Source organism: Chelonoidis abingdonii, chromosome 14 (assembly GCF_003597395.2).
Source record: "Chelonoidis abingdonii isolate Lonesome George chromosome 14, CheloAbing_2.0, whole genome shotgun sequence".
NCBI classification, from domain to species: domain Eukaryota; kingdom Metazoa; phylum Chordata; order Testudines; family Testudinidae; genus Chelonoidis; species Chelonoidis abingdonii.
In genome coordinates this window covers 40,840,826-40,855,366 of record NC_133782.1, presented here as the reverse complement: position 1 = coordinate 40,855,366, position 14,541 = coordinate 40,840,826, and the positions used below count along the sequence as shown (strand labels likewise).

At 52.4% G+C, this 14,541-nt stretch overlaps 2 protein-coding genes across 2 annotated transcripts; both read right to left on the bottom strand.

Annotated features, from left to right (window-relative positions):
* Window positions 1-3,677: 3,677 nt before the first annotated feature.
* On the bottom strand, window positions 3,678-4,094 carry LOC116828015 (ribonuclease-like). The gene has a single exon (XM_032785988.1). It carries the CDS (start codon window positions 4,092-4,094, stop codon window positions 3,678-3,680), a length of 417 nt encoding a protein of 138 aa, XP_032641879.1.
* A 9,741-nt stretch (window positions 4,095-13,835) lies between these two features.
* Window positions 13,836-14,267, bottom strand: LOC116828010 (ribonuclease-like). Its single transcript, XM_032785983.2, has one exon. It carries the CDS (start codon window positions 14,265-14,267, stop codon window positions 13,836-13,838), a length of 432 nt encoding a protein of 143 aa, XP_032641874.2.
* Window positions 14,268-14,541: the final 274 nt, after the last annotated feature.

Sequence of the window (14,541 nt, the reverse complement as noted above, 5' to 3'; positions counted from 1 at the left end):
GAGCCACCTGCAATACCCTGTTAATCTCCTGGAATTGGTTATTGGTGCTCTGAGAACACCTAGGGACTGAAAATGAGATCAGGTGCTGCCCAGACCTCGACCAAGATCAGGGCCTCTGTTGTGGCAGGCTCTGCCCTGATGCTGACTGAGATCAGGGCCCCGTTGTGCCAGGCACTGCACAGACCCTGACTGAGAACAGGCCCCCATTGTGCCAGGTGCTGCACAGACCCTGACTGAGATCAGGGCCCTGTTGAGCCAGGTGCTGCCCAGACCCTGACCGAGATCAGAGCCTCCGTTGTGCCAGGTGCTGCCCAGACCCTGACCGAGATCAGAGCCTCCGTTGTGCCAGGTGCTGCACAGACCCTGACCGAGATCAGAGCCTTTGTTGTGCCAGGTGCTGCACAGACCCTGACCGAGATCAGAACCTCTGTTGTGGCAGGCACTGGACAGGAGTCCTGAGTCTCCCACCACAAGACGCTGCCCTTGGACAACTGGTCTCCCACAGTACAATATGGTCTCCCACAGTATTCTTGCCAGCAAGATAAAAAAGTATGGATTGGATGAATGGACTATAAGGTGGATAGAAAGCTGGCTAGATTGTCGGGCTCAACAGGTAGTGATCAATGGCTCGATGTCTAGCTGGAAACCAGTATCAAGCAGAGTGCCCAGGAGTCAGTCCTGGGGCCGGTTTTGTTCAACATCTTTATTAGTGACCTGGATGATGGCATGAACTGCAGCCTCTGCAATTTCGCAGATGACACTAAACTGCGGGGAGAGGTAGATAAGCTGGAGAGTAGTGATAGGGTCCAGAGTGACCTAGACAAATTGAAGGATTTGGCCAAAAGAAATCTGATGAGGTTCAACGAGGACAAGTGCAGAGTCCTGCACTTAGGATGGAAGAATCCCATGCACACCTATGGTCCGGGGACCGACTGGTTATGCAGCACATCTGCAGAAAAGGACCAAGGATTACAGTGGCTGAGACGCTGGATATGAGTCAGCAGTGTGCCCTTGTTGCCAAGAAGGCTAATGGCCTATTGGGCTGCATTAGTAGGAGCATTGCCGGCAGATCGAGGGAAGTGATTATTCCCCTCTATTCGGCAGTGGTGAGGCCACATCTGGGGTACTGCATCCAGTTTTCAGCCCCCCCACTACAGAAAGGATGTGGACAAATTGGAGAGAGTCCAGTGGAGGGCGACAAAAGTGATCAGGGGGCTGGGGCACATGATTTACGAGGAGAGGCTGAAGTAATTGGTTTTATGTAGTCTGCTAAAGAGAAGAGTGAGGGGAGGATTTGATAGCAACCTTCAACTGCGTGAAGGGGGGTTCCAAAGAGGATGGAACTTGGCTGTTCTGAGTGGTGCCAGATGACAGAACAAGGAACAATGATCTCAAATTCAGGGGCGGCTCTAGCCATTTCGCCGCCCCAAGCACGGCGGCACGCCGCGGGGGGCGCTCTGCCTGTCGCCAGTCCTGCGGTGGACCTCCCGCAGACATCCCAGCAGATGCTCCACCGAAGCCGCAGGACCAGCGGACCCTCCTCAGACACATCTGCGGGAGGTCCACCAGAGCCACGGGACCAGTGGACCCTCTGCAGGCACGCCTGTGGGAGGTCCACCGGAGCCACCTGCCACCCTCCCAGCGACTGGCAGAGCGCCCCCCTGCGGCTTGGCGTGCTGGGGCCTGGAGCCGCCCCTGCTCAAGTTGCAGTAGGGGAGCTCTAGGTTGGATCTTAGGAAACACTATTTTACTAGGAGGGTGATGAAACACTGGAATGAGTTCCCTAGGGAGATGGTGGAATCTCCATCCTTGGAGGTTTTTAAGGCCCAGCTTGACAAAGCCTTGGCTTGGATGATTTAGTTGGTGTTGGTCCTGCTTTGAGCAGGGAGGTCTCTTCCAACCCTAATCATCTATGATTCTATGAACCAAGCTAGGGGCACCTTCCCTTTTCCCAGAGAGCTCAGAGCAGGATGTTGTGCCCCAGCTATGCCAGGGGGTGAATGAGAACAGCAGAGAGATCAAACCCAGCAGCCGATGAGGAAATAGCACCTGGCTCCACAGAGAGAGACAAACCAGCTGGAGTCTTTTTTTTCCGTATTTGTGCAGCGCTGAGCACAATGGGCCACTTGTCCAGCCCTGGGCGTCCTAGCCCTGCTCTCACCACAAACACTCAACGCCAGTTTGAAACAGCAGTAAAACCTTTTATTGCAGCCAAAGTAGGAGATTTCCCCCTGAACCAAACCCCAGCAGCAATATCGAGCAGAAGGAGGAGGGTAAACCTCAGTACTTTGATAAAAAGTGTTATCAATTTTTTTATAATGTTACTTCATTACAAACTTGTCTGCGCTTTCACTGAACAAAAGAGATACTCACAATTATTTTTATGCAGGATGTTTGGAGATTGTAATAACTTACATGCCTATATTTTTAATTGCTCATGTGAATTAAAGAAATTCAAGGAGGATTTTACTTTCTGCCTGTTACATTCATGGCATACACAGAGAGAAGTTAGATAAAAACATACTATACTCTTGCTAGAAAGAAGCAATTTTATTTCTTATAATCCAGAACCTTGATGCGCAAGAATCCAAAAAACAGAAAGAGAGAAAACAAGCCATTTCCTAAGGCATAATTCACCCAATTTACTCCAGGTAGGCTCTCTGCGGACTGAGGGTGCTGAAGACCCAGATCAAATGCTCCCCTCCAGAGCCCCCTAGCCTATCAGCAGGATCGGGGAACCCCTTGCAATTGAAGTGACAGCTTCCTAAGGAAGATTGCATGCCTCTGGTGGCCATAAAAGCATCTTTATGACACTCAAGTGTGTTTATACAGGCTCTAAAACATAATTTACATAACTTGCATCTTCCTTTATCTCTCTAGACTCTCTTGTGCTATGTTTTGAAAAGGTAGATAAGCAGTGTTTATTGTGAGCAATAATTAATTGAAGTCTTTAGTTGCAAGTCGTAAATACACTGGGAATGGCAGGTGTTAAAGCCAGTAGGGTCAAAAGGCAAACAAACCACTTGGATCTTATCAAAGACCAGGACAGCAGTCTGGTAGAGGGATGAGATTATCTAGAGAACAAAGCAAGGAGGATGTTTGTGGTTTAAAGAGAGTCCTGACTTGAAAGGAATGTCTAAGTGCTCTGTATTCAGGATCAAAGATGCTGACACTGAAGATCCTTATCTGAAGCCATAATAGTGGGAATTTCTCCCTTCTCTCTTTATAGCAATAAACCTCCATTTAAACCCTTACCAATGTCTTACTGAAAGTAAAACCTTCTATAAGCTCTTTCAAAGGCGGTATGTATCCCTGCAATTTGAAGAAAGACGCTGCTGCTTGGACAATGTTTTGCAGAGGATATGGGTGACTTCTCTCTAACTCCTGTTTCCTCTCAATGGTGCAAGCTTTGATTGCTACTTATATGCCTGAAGATAGCTCTAGCTTCTTGGGAGATGCCTGTTTGCAAATACTTTACCTAAGTGCAAATCTTCTGATATCATGGCTACAGAAAGGTTGAGATGCTTTATGTGCCATGGAATCCAATGACCTTACTGGCCTGTGGTCTAATCAAGAAGTCATTGGAATGCAGATTATTTATCCTATTTGGGAAATCCACACTTAAAACAGTGCAGCACCTGGGCAAAGTTCACCAACTGGCAGGGTTACGGTTAGGGTTAGATACGCCTCAAGTACTGGACGGGCGACCCATTGCGGCAGACCAGGCGGATACGGGCCGTAGTGGAGCTGCCCCGGTAGAGGCACGGGCCCTTGGGCAGGCGGGTGCAGACAGTCAGCTGGAAGGTGCCCAGGCTGTCGCGGGCATCTTGCCCATGGCTTGTCCCCGAGCTGCAGATGGCTCTCAGCTGGGCCTCGCTGGCGTGGACGAAGGTGTTCTTGCCCTGGCAGCGGATGCTCCGCCTCCCCATCATGGTGGTGCAGTACTGCTGGTCGTTCTCAGCCCATGACTTGGGGAAGTCGAGATGCCGCTTCAGGAATTTATCATACTGGGCGTCAGCTGTTGAGAGTGCCAGGCAGGAGGCTGCCAGGCAGATCAGGGGCAGAAGAGCTGGGCGTGGTGCCTTCAGGGCCATGACAGGGCCAACCCTGGGTTTGTCTACAGTGGGGAGAACAGGGCCTGCAGGGTGGAGACACCAAGGGGAGCTGCTTCTAGTGTGGAGCATCCTGGCACCAAATGCCCCCCCGATCCCAAAGCTCTGCCCCTCCTATAGTCCTCCCAGTCTGCCTCCTCCTATTATCCCCCCTACTCTGGCCCCAAATCTTTGCCCCCTCACATTGTACCCCCACTCTGTCCCCTCCCCTTATCTCTCCACTCTGCCTTCAAGCCTGCTCACCTCCCATGGTCCTCCCACTCTGCCCCCAGGTCCTCACCCCCTGTCATTATCTCCCCACTCCACCTCCTCCCATGGCCCCCACCACCACCAGAGCCCTGCCCCTTCCACCCCACCCCCAAAGAGCCCCTGTTCTAACCATTAGACCCCACTCCCCTCCCAGAGCTGGGTAGAAAATTCATGAGTCCAGGCTCCCGCCCCTCCCCACCCCCCTGCTCTAACCACTAGACTCCACTTCCCTCTCCGAGCTGGGCTAGAGCCCAGGAGCAGAACTTGATGAATAATGGGTGTTGGGGCCATCACACACAGCTCAATATATGTCTTTGAGTGGGGGCAGCGGGAAAACACAATATTTTGATACTTTAAATCAACCGACAAGGTGAAAACAAGTCATGTCAGGTGGGAACCAAATCTGCCGCTGCGCCCCAACGGGACAGGTTTCCCTTTCGTGTCAGCACTTGGATTAAAACGGAGGAGGACGAGATTTCCTGAAGGGCTGGAGCCAGGCTCCCGTTTAACCTGTCGCCCAGTGGGCTGGGTTCAAGTCCTCCCTCTGCCTGTCAAGGATAAGGAGTTGAATTGGGGCTGTGGGATGCTGCCCTGGGGTCTCTTTCCTGCTGAAGCTGGGTGGCCATTGCATTGTGAGGGGTGTGGGATCAGAGTCTTGGCGGGGGGGGATGTGACATGCGTATTTCCTGGAAGGGGAGGGGTAAGTAGCGGGCAGAGGAATAGGGGGAGGGAAGGAGAGGGTGGGAGCTGCACCAAGGGGAGAGGGAAAAATGGGGAGGGGTAGTAGTGGTGGGAGGGATGTTGGGGGCTCATGGGTATTAAGGGAAGAGCATCCTGGCACCAAATGCCCCCCCAATCCCAAAGCAGACACTGAAAAGGGGAACACTGGGGGGAGTTATGGGGAGCATTGGGGAAGGAGCTCCTGTCAGCCCCACATTACCCTCCTGTATATGTGCCACCCTCTATGGGGCCTCCAGCCCCTCCCACAGGGATGTGACCTCCCCCTTCCCTGTCTCCCTCATGTGAACCAGATTCTGGGGGGGCTTGCTGATCTCACAGCATCTGAGTCCTTTTCTCTAGCCCAGTGTGTGAGCTAGGATCTGGGGGTCCTTGCCCCCAGAGGTGTCTGAGCCCCATTCTCTGTCCTTTGTATGTGTGTCAAGATCTAGGAGAGGGAACTGCACATTTATGGGCATCTGACCCTTCATCCTTGCCCCCTTCATGTGAGCCAAGATCTGGAGGGGGCTCATCTTCCTGGGGGTGTCCGAGCGCCACTCTACCCCTATGTGAACCAGGGTCTGGGGCAGACCTGCCCCTCTGCACAGGGAGTTTACAACAGACATGCTTGGCACACACACACACATGTTAACAGGGCATAGCGGGGCAGTGCTAAAAGTGGGCTGAGTTAAGGTTACACAGGCAGCCTTAAAGGTGCATTTCCTGCTTTCCAGACCTGTGAGTTTTTCTCAGCTCAAAGTTCTGCCAGGGGATGTCCTACTGCCAAGCACCCTTCACTCGGCACTGTGCCATTTATCAGAGTAAAGTTCAAATCCCTGCTCCAATGGCTAATTATTGAGCCTAGTAAAACAACTGCAAGAGGAGAGACCCAGAGAGAGACTCAAATTCAAATCCTTTCTGTTCATCAGGCAGATCTCCCACATCCCTGGTAAGTGACCAAACCTCAGGGCTAAAGGGCCGGTATTTTCTCCTTAGCCATCCTATGTCTTTCATCTTCCTCTGCTGTTATCAGAATACCCAGCCTCAAAAAGTCTCGCATGGCCATTTCTGCCACAGTCTGATCTCTCAGGTTCAACCGACACAAGAATCCGCAGCTCATTTCATGTCGACCAAAAGGGCTTTTCTTCGGAGAGCAAACGAATATCGACTGAAGGTTGTAGCCCAGCTCTGCCCAGCAGTTCTGGCTCAAGGCCCCAACCTGCTCTGACCAACCAGCCCCAATGCACTCCCAGAGCTAGGAAGACACCTCAGAACCTGACCCCAGCTGGGTTGCCACCTCACCTTGTCCTGGGGCTCGTCTGGGAGCTGGATCTGGAAAGAGTCTGAGCCTCCTCCCACTCTGGGGCCCTTATATGGAGCCCGAGGGTGGGAGACACACAGTGAGCAACTCCGCAAACACAGCTGGGGAGCAGAGACTCCCAGTCAGTGGCCATAAAAAGTGGGCACCAGGTTTGGTAAATATTTGCTGTCAAGTGTCAAAGATCTGCAGATGCTCCTCAGTCCCTATCCATAGCACCCTCCTACCTCAGCTATGCCAGTGCCCCTCAGATTCAACCCACAGCACCCTGCTACCCCAGCTCTGCCCCCCATCACAGAGTTACCAACACCTTTCAGTACTGCTCGATTGCCCCCTCCCATTCCTCTACCCCCCATTCAACCGAGCAGCCACAACGCCCAGCTCTAACACGCCAGTGACAACCATCACCATGGTCTCTGGCCTCCATGTTCTGTCCCCATCCCCACCCTTTTCTCTGCTGGTGGCTGTTACACTGTAGGGTCTTTGCTGCCAGGATTGTCCCTGGCACTGTGTCCAGCACCAAGCACATGGGGCCGAGTCATGACAGGCAACGCTGGGACTCTAGCACAGCAATGAAATCTCTCCCCCATGCAGACACTTGTTAATCTCCTAGGAATTGGTTATTGGTGCTCTGGGAACACCTAGGGGCTGCAACTGAGATCAGGGCCCCCCATTGTACAGGGCACTGGACAGCCACAGAGTAAGAGACATCCCATGCTGTCATGGTACAATTCCCCACTCTGAACCTTAGCGTCCAAAAGATGGGATACCAGCATGAATTCCTCTAAGCTCAATTACCAGCTTAGAACCTGTAGCGCTGCCACTAACCAGGAGATTCTCAAGTGCCTGGTAACTCTGGTCCCACCAAAACCTTGCCCGGGAACCCAAGCCGCAGACCCCTGGAATCTAACACAAGGAAAGTAAACCTCCTTTCCCCCACTGTTGCATCTCCCAGGCTTCCCTCCTTGGGTTACCTGGAAGATACGTGATTCAAACTCGAATCTTTAAACAGAGAGGAAAATCACCTTCCCCCTTCTTCTCTCTCCCCCTCCGAGATTCTCCCTGAGAGAGAAGGTAATCCTACAACAGAGAAAGAAATTAACCTTCTCTCCCCCTTCCCTCCTTTCTCCCACCAATGCCCTGGTGAATCCAGACCCCGTCCCCCTGGGGTCTCACACCAGAATAAAAAAACAATCAGGTTCTTAAACAAGAAACTTTTAATTAAAGAGAGAAGAACATAAAATTATCTTGTAAATAAGATGGATTAGGTACAGGGTTTTTAGCTGTAGAACACTGGGAAAACCCTCACAGCCTAAGTATACAAGTACAATTAAAATCCTTTCAGCAAAATAAAATTTGAACTCCTTCCAACCAAATGCACATTTGCAAATAAAGAAAACGACATAAGCCTAACTCGCCTTATGTCCCTAGTATCTTATATTTTGAACTGATAAGAGCCTGTATCGGAGAGATTGGAGAGAAACCTGGTTGCACATCTGGTCCCTCTGAGCCCCCAGAGTGAAACAAACCAAAAACTAACAGCACACACAGAAACTTCCCTCCCTCAAGATTTGAAAGTATCCTGTCCCCTGACTGTGTCCTCTGGTCAGGTGACAGCCAGGCTTACTGAACTTGTTACCACCTTTACAGTCAAAAAGATATAAAGTACTTTGTTCTATTAACTCCTACTATTGTTTATGACACATGCCCTGAAGAGCCAGTGCACATAGAGTGAAAGGTTGGGAGGGGAAACTGAGGCATGGGCAGCAAAGCATCAGGACCCAGATCACACACAGGCCAGAACTAGGAACAGAAACCGTGTGGCCTGGATCCCAGCCCTATCCCCGCCCCTCTAGCCACACTGCTGCTTTTATAATTATGGGCCTTATCTCCAGACTCACTGCAACCAACTGGAGTCTTTCCCTGGCTGTGGATCAGCCCTACATTGGGAAAGAGACTGTACTTATCAACTCCATTGTGGCAGAATGGGAAACTGAGGCAACAGAGAAGGGAGAGTGTCTGCGCCACTTGCAGATGTCAGGAATTGAACCTAGGAGTCCTGACTCTTAGCAGATAAGACACTGCCTAGGACAATTAAGTTAGTCTCGTCTTCCTGTCCCGAGAGGAGCTCAGAGCAGGGTGCTCCCACCCAACTCATGCCAGGGGGTGAAACGGAAAGAAGCAAAGATCCCTGCTGAGCTGGTGGCAGGCAGCCCTACCACTAACAGGAACACTGGGTTTGGGACCAGTGGAGAGAAGAGGACCCAGCTACCCCTATCCTGGCCACTGCCCACCCTGGATTACCAGCCCATCCACAGCCCTGTTGGCCACTGGGCCACACAGCCCTGATAGAAGGGGCAGGTAGATTGACTTTGGCTATTAGGACACATTCCCCCGAGACCAGAGGTCGTGCAGTACTTGCCTGCAGGCCTATAATGACTCATAGACTCGTAGGTCAGAAGGGACCCAATATGATCATTAGTCCTGACCTCCTGCACAAAGCAGGCCACAGAACCCTACCCATCCACTTTTATAACAACCCCTAACCCATGACTGAGTTATTGAAGTCGTCAAAATTGTGGTTTGAAGACCTCAAGCTGCAGAGAATCCACCAGGAAGTGACCCATGCCCCACACTGCAGAGGAAGGCGAAAAACCTCTGCAGCGTGGGGCATGCTCCATCCCCTTTTGGAGTGCATGACCCATGACAGGCCCCTCAGGAAATAATTTGCAGTCATGCGCATGATGCCACCTGGCTCTCCGTGTTCACCGACTCTTCATTAAATCCCCTCCTCTCCTCCCACCTCACTGGGGACAATCCTCACTGCAAAAAGACCCCTCTGCCCCAATGACCAACCCACAGATGTGCTGAACCAATGAAAGGATGTCCTCAGCGAATGGCCAATCCTGCCAAGCCTGGAAGAGGTGGGTTTTTTGTGGAGCTGCCAAACCACCAGGATTGCCTTGGAGTCAGGGGTGCCCAGGGGGGTGGCAAGTGGGGCAATTTGCCCCAGACCCTGCACGGGTCCCCATGAGAATATACTATTTTATAGTATTGCAACTTTTTTTTTATGGATGGGGCCCCCAAATTCGCTTTGCCCCAGGCCCCCTGAATTCTCTGGGCGGCCCTGCCTGGAGTCTCCAGGAATTAAAGACTAATTTTTAATTAAAGATTATGGGATGTGATAGAACCTCAGGGAATATGTCTGGCCAAAATTGACAACCGTAGTTTTCCTCCTTTCATGATGTTATGGAAAGAGAAGCAGAATGATGGTCTTCACCCCCAGAGCTCCCCCTGGTGGCGCAGGGCAGCATTGTCATTCCATCCTTGCCTCATTTGCTCCAGTGGGTTTCAGTAAGTCCAATGATTTTTATGTATATTGAGCAGTGCCTAGTTTATTGAACCTGAAGGCATTCTGCAAATGGGCCTTTGCCCCAGCATCTCCAGCTGGAGAGTGAGGGGGCTGAGTTAACCTTAGTCCATTAACCTCACTTATGTCCAGGTGCTTTACTGGCCAGTTCCGTGTGGCAAAGAATCCTCTTCTGAAGTCAGGGCCTCTTGCCCCTAGCTGGTGAAGAGACCCTCCTGCTGGGGTCAAACCGCATGGACCTTCCCTCCGCTCTGGTGCTGCTCCCCTCTGGTGTCCGTCTGCCAGTGGCCAGAGCAGGTTCCCCTGGGACTTGGGGTACATAGTGCCTCCCTTTCAAAGCAGCTCTCTCCTGGGAGCATCCTTCCTCAGTTTCCTTTCCTGGTGGTCTCACACACCTGCTGCCCCCTGAGATCTCTCCTTCGAAGCCTTCTCAGCCCATTTCCCAGGGGCTCTGCCTCTCCCCAGGACCCTCTGGTCCCTTAGCCAGCTCCTGCTGGGAGTAGCTTTCTTTTCTCATGAGGCTTCCTTAAGGTGTCTATTGTCCTGGCTCCCAGCCCCTGCTGCTCTAACCACTAGATACCACTCCCTTCCCAGAGCTGGGGAGAGAACCTAGGAGTCCCACCTCCCAGCCCCCCTTGGTCTAATCCACTAGACCCCACTCCCCTCCTAGAGTCTGGAGAGGACCCAGGAGTCCTGGCCCCCATCCCCTGCTCTAACCACTAGACCCCCACTTCCCTGCCAGAGCTGGGGTCTAGAACCCAGGAGTGTTTTGTTTGACTGGGCCCAGCTCACTCCCTGCTGCAGGCCGTTGGCTCCGATGGGATGTTCCATTATTCTGTCTTATCCACCATCTCTCAAAGGGCTTGGCTGGAAGGCTGGGAGCTGCAGAGCAGGGGGTGAAAGGGCAGGAGAGTCCAGCTCTGCCTCTGCACTGCAAACCCACCTGGACAAAGCCCCAAAGGTGGCTGTGGGGCACGGGGACCCTTCCAGCCCCATGGAAACTTTGGCTGCAAGCAGATGAGCCAGACCTCAGCTGAAACCGTTTTGTTCCCAGGTCCCCTCCCAGACTCACACCCGGAGCCAGGCAGACCCCGTTGAGCTGCAGCCACATTGTTATGCTTAGAAGAAGCATGCAGAGCCTTTTAAAAGTGGGAAAGGCAATACGCTGCATTTACTGAGAGTGCAATGTAAGCACTGAAATCAGCTTGTGCTTCAATTCACCGTGCCCCCCCCCCCCGCAAAAAAAAAAAAAGGTTCTGCAGCTGGATCTTATAGTTAAGTCCTTAGTGTTGCTTGGTCAGTTTCAGTGGCCAGTTGAAACTGCACACGAGGGAGGGGAGCTGGGCTCTGTCGAATGCGTTCGAAGCTCCAGTGTTGATTCAGAATGAACCCAAAGTCTCATGGCAACACACCCTTCTCTTATAGTGATACGTTCCCATACACGTCTCTGGACCTTGCTGTGTCACACCGGAGCTGTCAGTCACGAGGGATTCAAGGGTGCTCTGTTTAGCATTATTTTGAGTTGTTACCAGGAGGATCCGCAGCTGTTTCTTATCTCGTCCTTGGGGTGTGCCTTTGCTTTAGGGTCATCAATCCTGCATCACTGCATTCCCTTCTTGACCATCTGGCCCAGTTGTCCTGGCTCAGTTAATCACCACATGTTCTTCACTCACGGGAACAGTAAATAAGGCAATTACAGCCATAAAACATCTGTCCTTCTAGAAACAATCGTTAACACAATCAGTAAAGAATAAACTCAGAACAATTTCTTCTTACTCAGTCAAAGCTAGCAAAATGGAGTAAAAGGCAAAATAAGCAAAATGGAGTACAATTTTACTTGAGACAATTTCTTCCCATTCGACTTTCGGCCTGCAACATGGCACCTGATACTCCGGAGATAAAAATCCCTGTAGTCCCTTCCCTACCTCCACTGAGCCACCCAGCTTATGGCCACAGAGAAATTGGTGACATCTAGAGGGGAAAGGGCCTGTATCCCCTTCATAGCCAGCAAGAACCCATGCATGGGGCAGGACTGGAGCTGGCATCCCATAAGGGTCAGCATCTCATACCCCTTTTCTGACCATCATCCCTAACTCCCACGGCAGGCTTTATGGCCGGATTGGAGTCACTACTCACTAGAGTCATCGATTCCAAGGCCCGAAGGGACCACTGTGACCATCTAGCCTGACCTCCTGGATCACAGAGGCAGGAGACCTGCCCCCCAATCATTCCTGGAGCAGAGCTTTTAGAAAAACATCCCATCTTGAGTTAGAAATTGTGAGCAATGGAGCATACACCACAACCCCTGGTAGATTGTGCCAATGGTGATACTGGGGTGGGGTGGGGGACGCACAATGTAAATGGGGGCACTGTGACCACCACATATGTCACCTCTGAGAGGAACCTTCCTGCTCCACCTCCCCTGGGCCAGGGCAGCCAATCAGGCCAGATCCTGGGGGGCTGGGGCCATGGGAGCTGGGAGCACATGTCTCTGAGCTGAGCTGGGCTGGGGCTGGCCGTGGCCTGGGGAGATTCACAGCACCAGTGTCTCCCCAGAGCTCTCGCACCCCTGCAGACACCTCATCAGGGGAGGGCTGCAGGCAATGCCCTACCTCCAGCTGAGCAGAGGGACCCTGCTCCCAGGGCTTTCCTCAGCAACTCCTGCCCTGTGCTCAACCTGGAGCCGCCACTTTCTCTATGCTAAAGAGGCAAGGAGGGGGAGCATGGGCTCTGTCCTCCCACTGCCCCTCCCCTGGCACATTTCTGGCTCACTCAGCCCCTGTCCCTGGCAGAAGGGCCCAGGTTGGGAGCGGAGGGGGTGGGACAGAGCTGCTTCTCACACTAGCTGAGGGTCGCCTCTCAAGGTCACTGCCTCTGTGCAGCACGGCATCTGCCTGTGAAAAAGCCCAGCTGGGGAGGTGGCAGCAGCCCATCCCCCCGCTCCCGACCTGGGTTTGGCTGCAGGGGATAGGGGCTGAGTGAGCCAGAGCCCCCTGCTCCTCCACACATTTCTGGCTCGCTTGGCCCTCTCTGTTAAACGTTTACACCTTAGTTCCAGTCCGAATTTGTCTACATTCAACTTTCAGCTGTTGGATCTTATTATACTTTTCTCGACTAGATTGATGAGACCATTATCAAATATTTGTTCCCTATACAGGGATTTATAAACTAAAATACAGTGTCAATGACCTAGGCTGGATCTGTAGGGAGTACACACATTTCACCCCACTCCCTGCCTGCCAGTCCCCTTATGCTGAGACTATCTCAAAGCCAAGGGGAAGCCCTAAAAGGGAATGGACTTGTAAATCATTTCCCAACACAATCTAGTCATCCCACACATCCTTCTTCAGCTGGGGAGCTTGCAGCAGGAAGAGAGTCTGGCACAACAGCAGACCCAGCCATTCTGCATTTTCAATCATATGTTTTATTGCAGGAAGCAGCCCAGTAATAGCATCCAGGGCTCCACCTAGTGCAATCTTTATCCCACATCACGTATCAACCCAGAAAACGCTGCATTTATGATGATGATGATGATGATGTATTAATTGTATTACAGTAGCGTCTCAGGGTCGTGGTCATAGATCAGGCTCACATTATTACATACGGGACACTAGGGGCAGCAGGGGCTGAGGGGTGAGAAAGAGGCGGCTATATTGTATAATGGGCACTAGGGGGCAGAAAAGGGTGGGGGGTGGAGAAGGGGCAGCTATACTGTATAATGGGCACTAGGGGGCAGCAGAGGGTGGGGGCAGGGAAGGGGCAGCTTTACTGTGCAGTGGGCACTAGGGGACAGAGGAGAGTGGGGGTGGGGAAGGGGCGGCTATACTCTATAGGAGGCAACTAGGGCAGCAGAGGGTGGGGGTGGGAAGGGAGGCTGTACTGTATAATAGGCACTAAGGCAGCAGAGGGTTTTGGGTGTGGGGCCAAGGGGGGACTATGCTGTATAATGGGTACTAGGGGGCAGAAGAGGGTGGGGGAGGGGAAGGGGCAGCTATACTGTATAATGGGCATAAGGAGCAGCAGGGGGCAAGGTCTGGGGGTACTGACCATGCTGTGCAATGGGGCCAGGCTATATTGATTTGTCATAGTGCACAGGGAGCCCCCCCTCACAGGCGATGAAGATGCGTTGGGTGCTGGTCTCTGCATTGTAGTTGCAGGGCGGTGTCTGTGATCCCCCCTGCAGCCGGCAGGTGGTGAGGGTGAAGGAGGCTTTGCTGTTTCGCAGGTCCCCACTCGCTGAGGTCCCCCCGGAGCCGCAGACAGTGTTGATGGTGACAGCACTGGCATGGACAAAGGTGTTGGTGAACTTGCAGACCGATGAGGTCATGCCCCGGCGCTGCATCATCTGGTTGCAGTAGGTCCTGGAGTCTGGGGCACTGTTCTTTGGGTAATCGACATGCTGCCTTAAGAACTTCTCATAGTGCGTCTCCCCCATGGCCAGAACCAGCCATGTGGCCAGCCAGACAAGCAGCAGCATCAGGTGGTGTCCCCCGTGGGCCATGGTGTCTCTGCCTCTGGATAACCCTGCAGAGGGGAGGAAAGAGAGGGATGGACATATGGGGCAGAGAGGACCTGTGTCCACCCTGGCCCTCCACCTGCTCATCTCCTTCAGCCCACCAGCCCCTGGTGAGCTCCTCACAGATTGTAGTCTAAGATCCACTGTTATTGCCCTGGATTTGAGGGCTGTGTGTACCCCAGAATGTAATCAAACTAATTGCAGCCATATTATGTGCATTCAGTCACCATGAATTAATGAAATAGAACACCACATACCA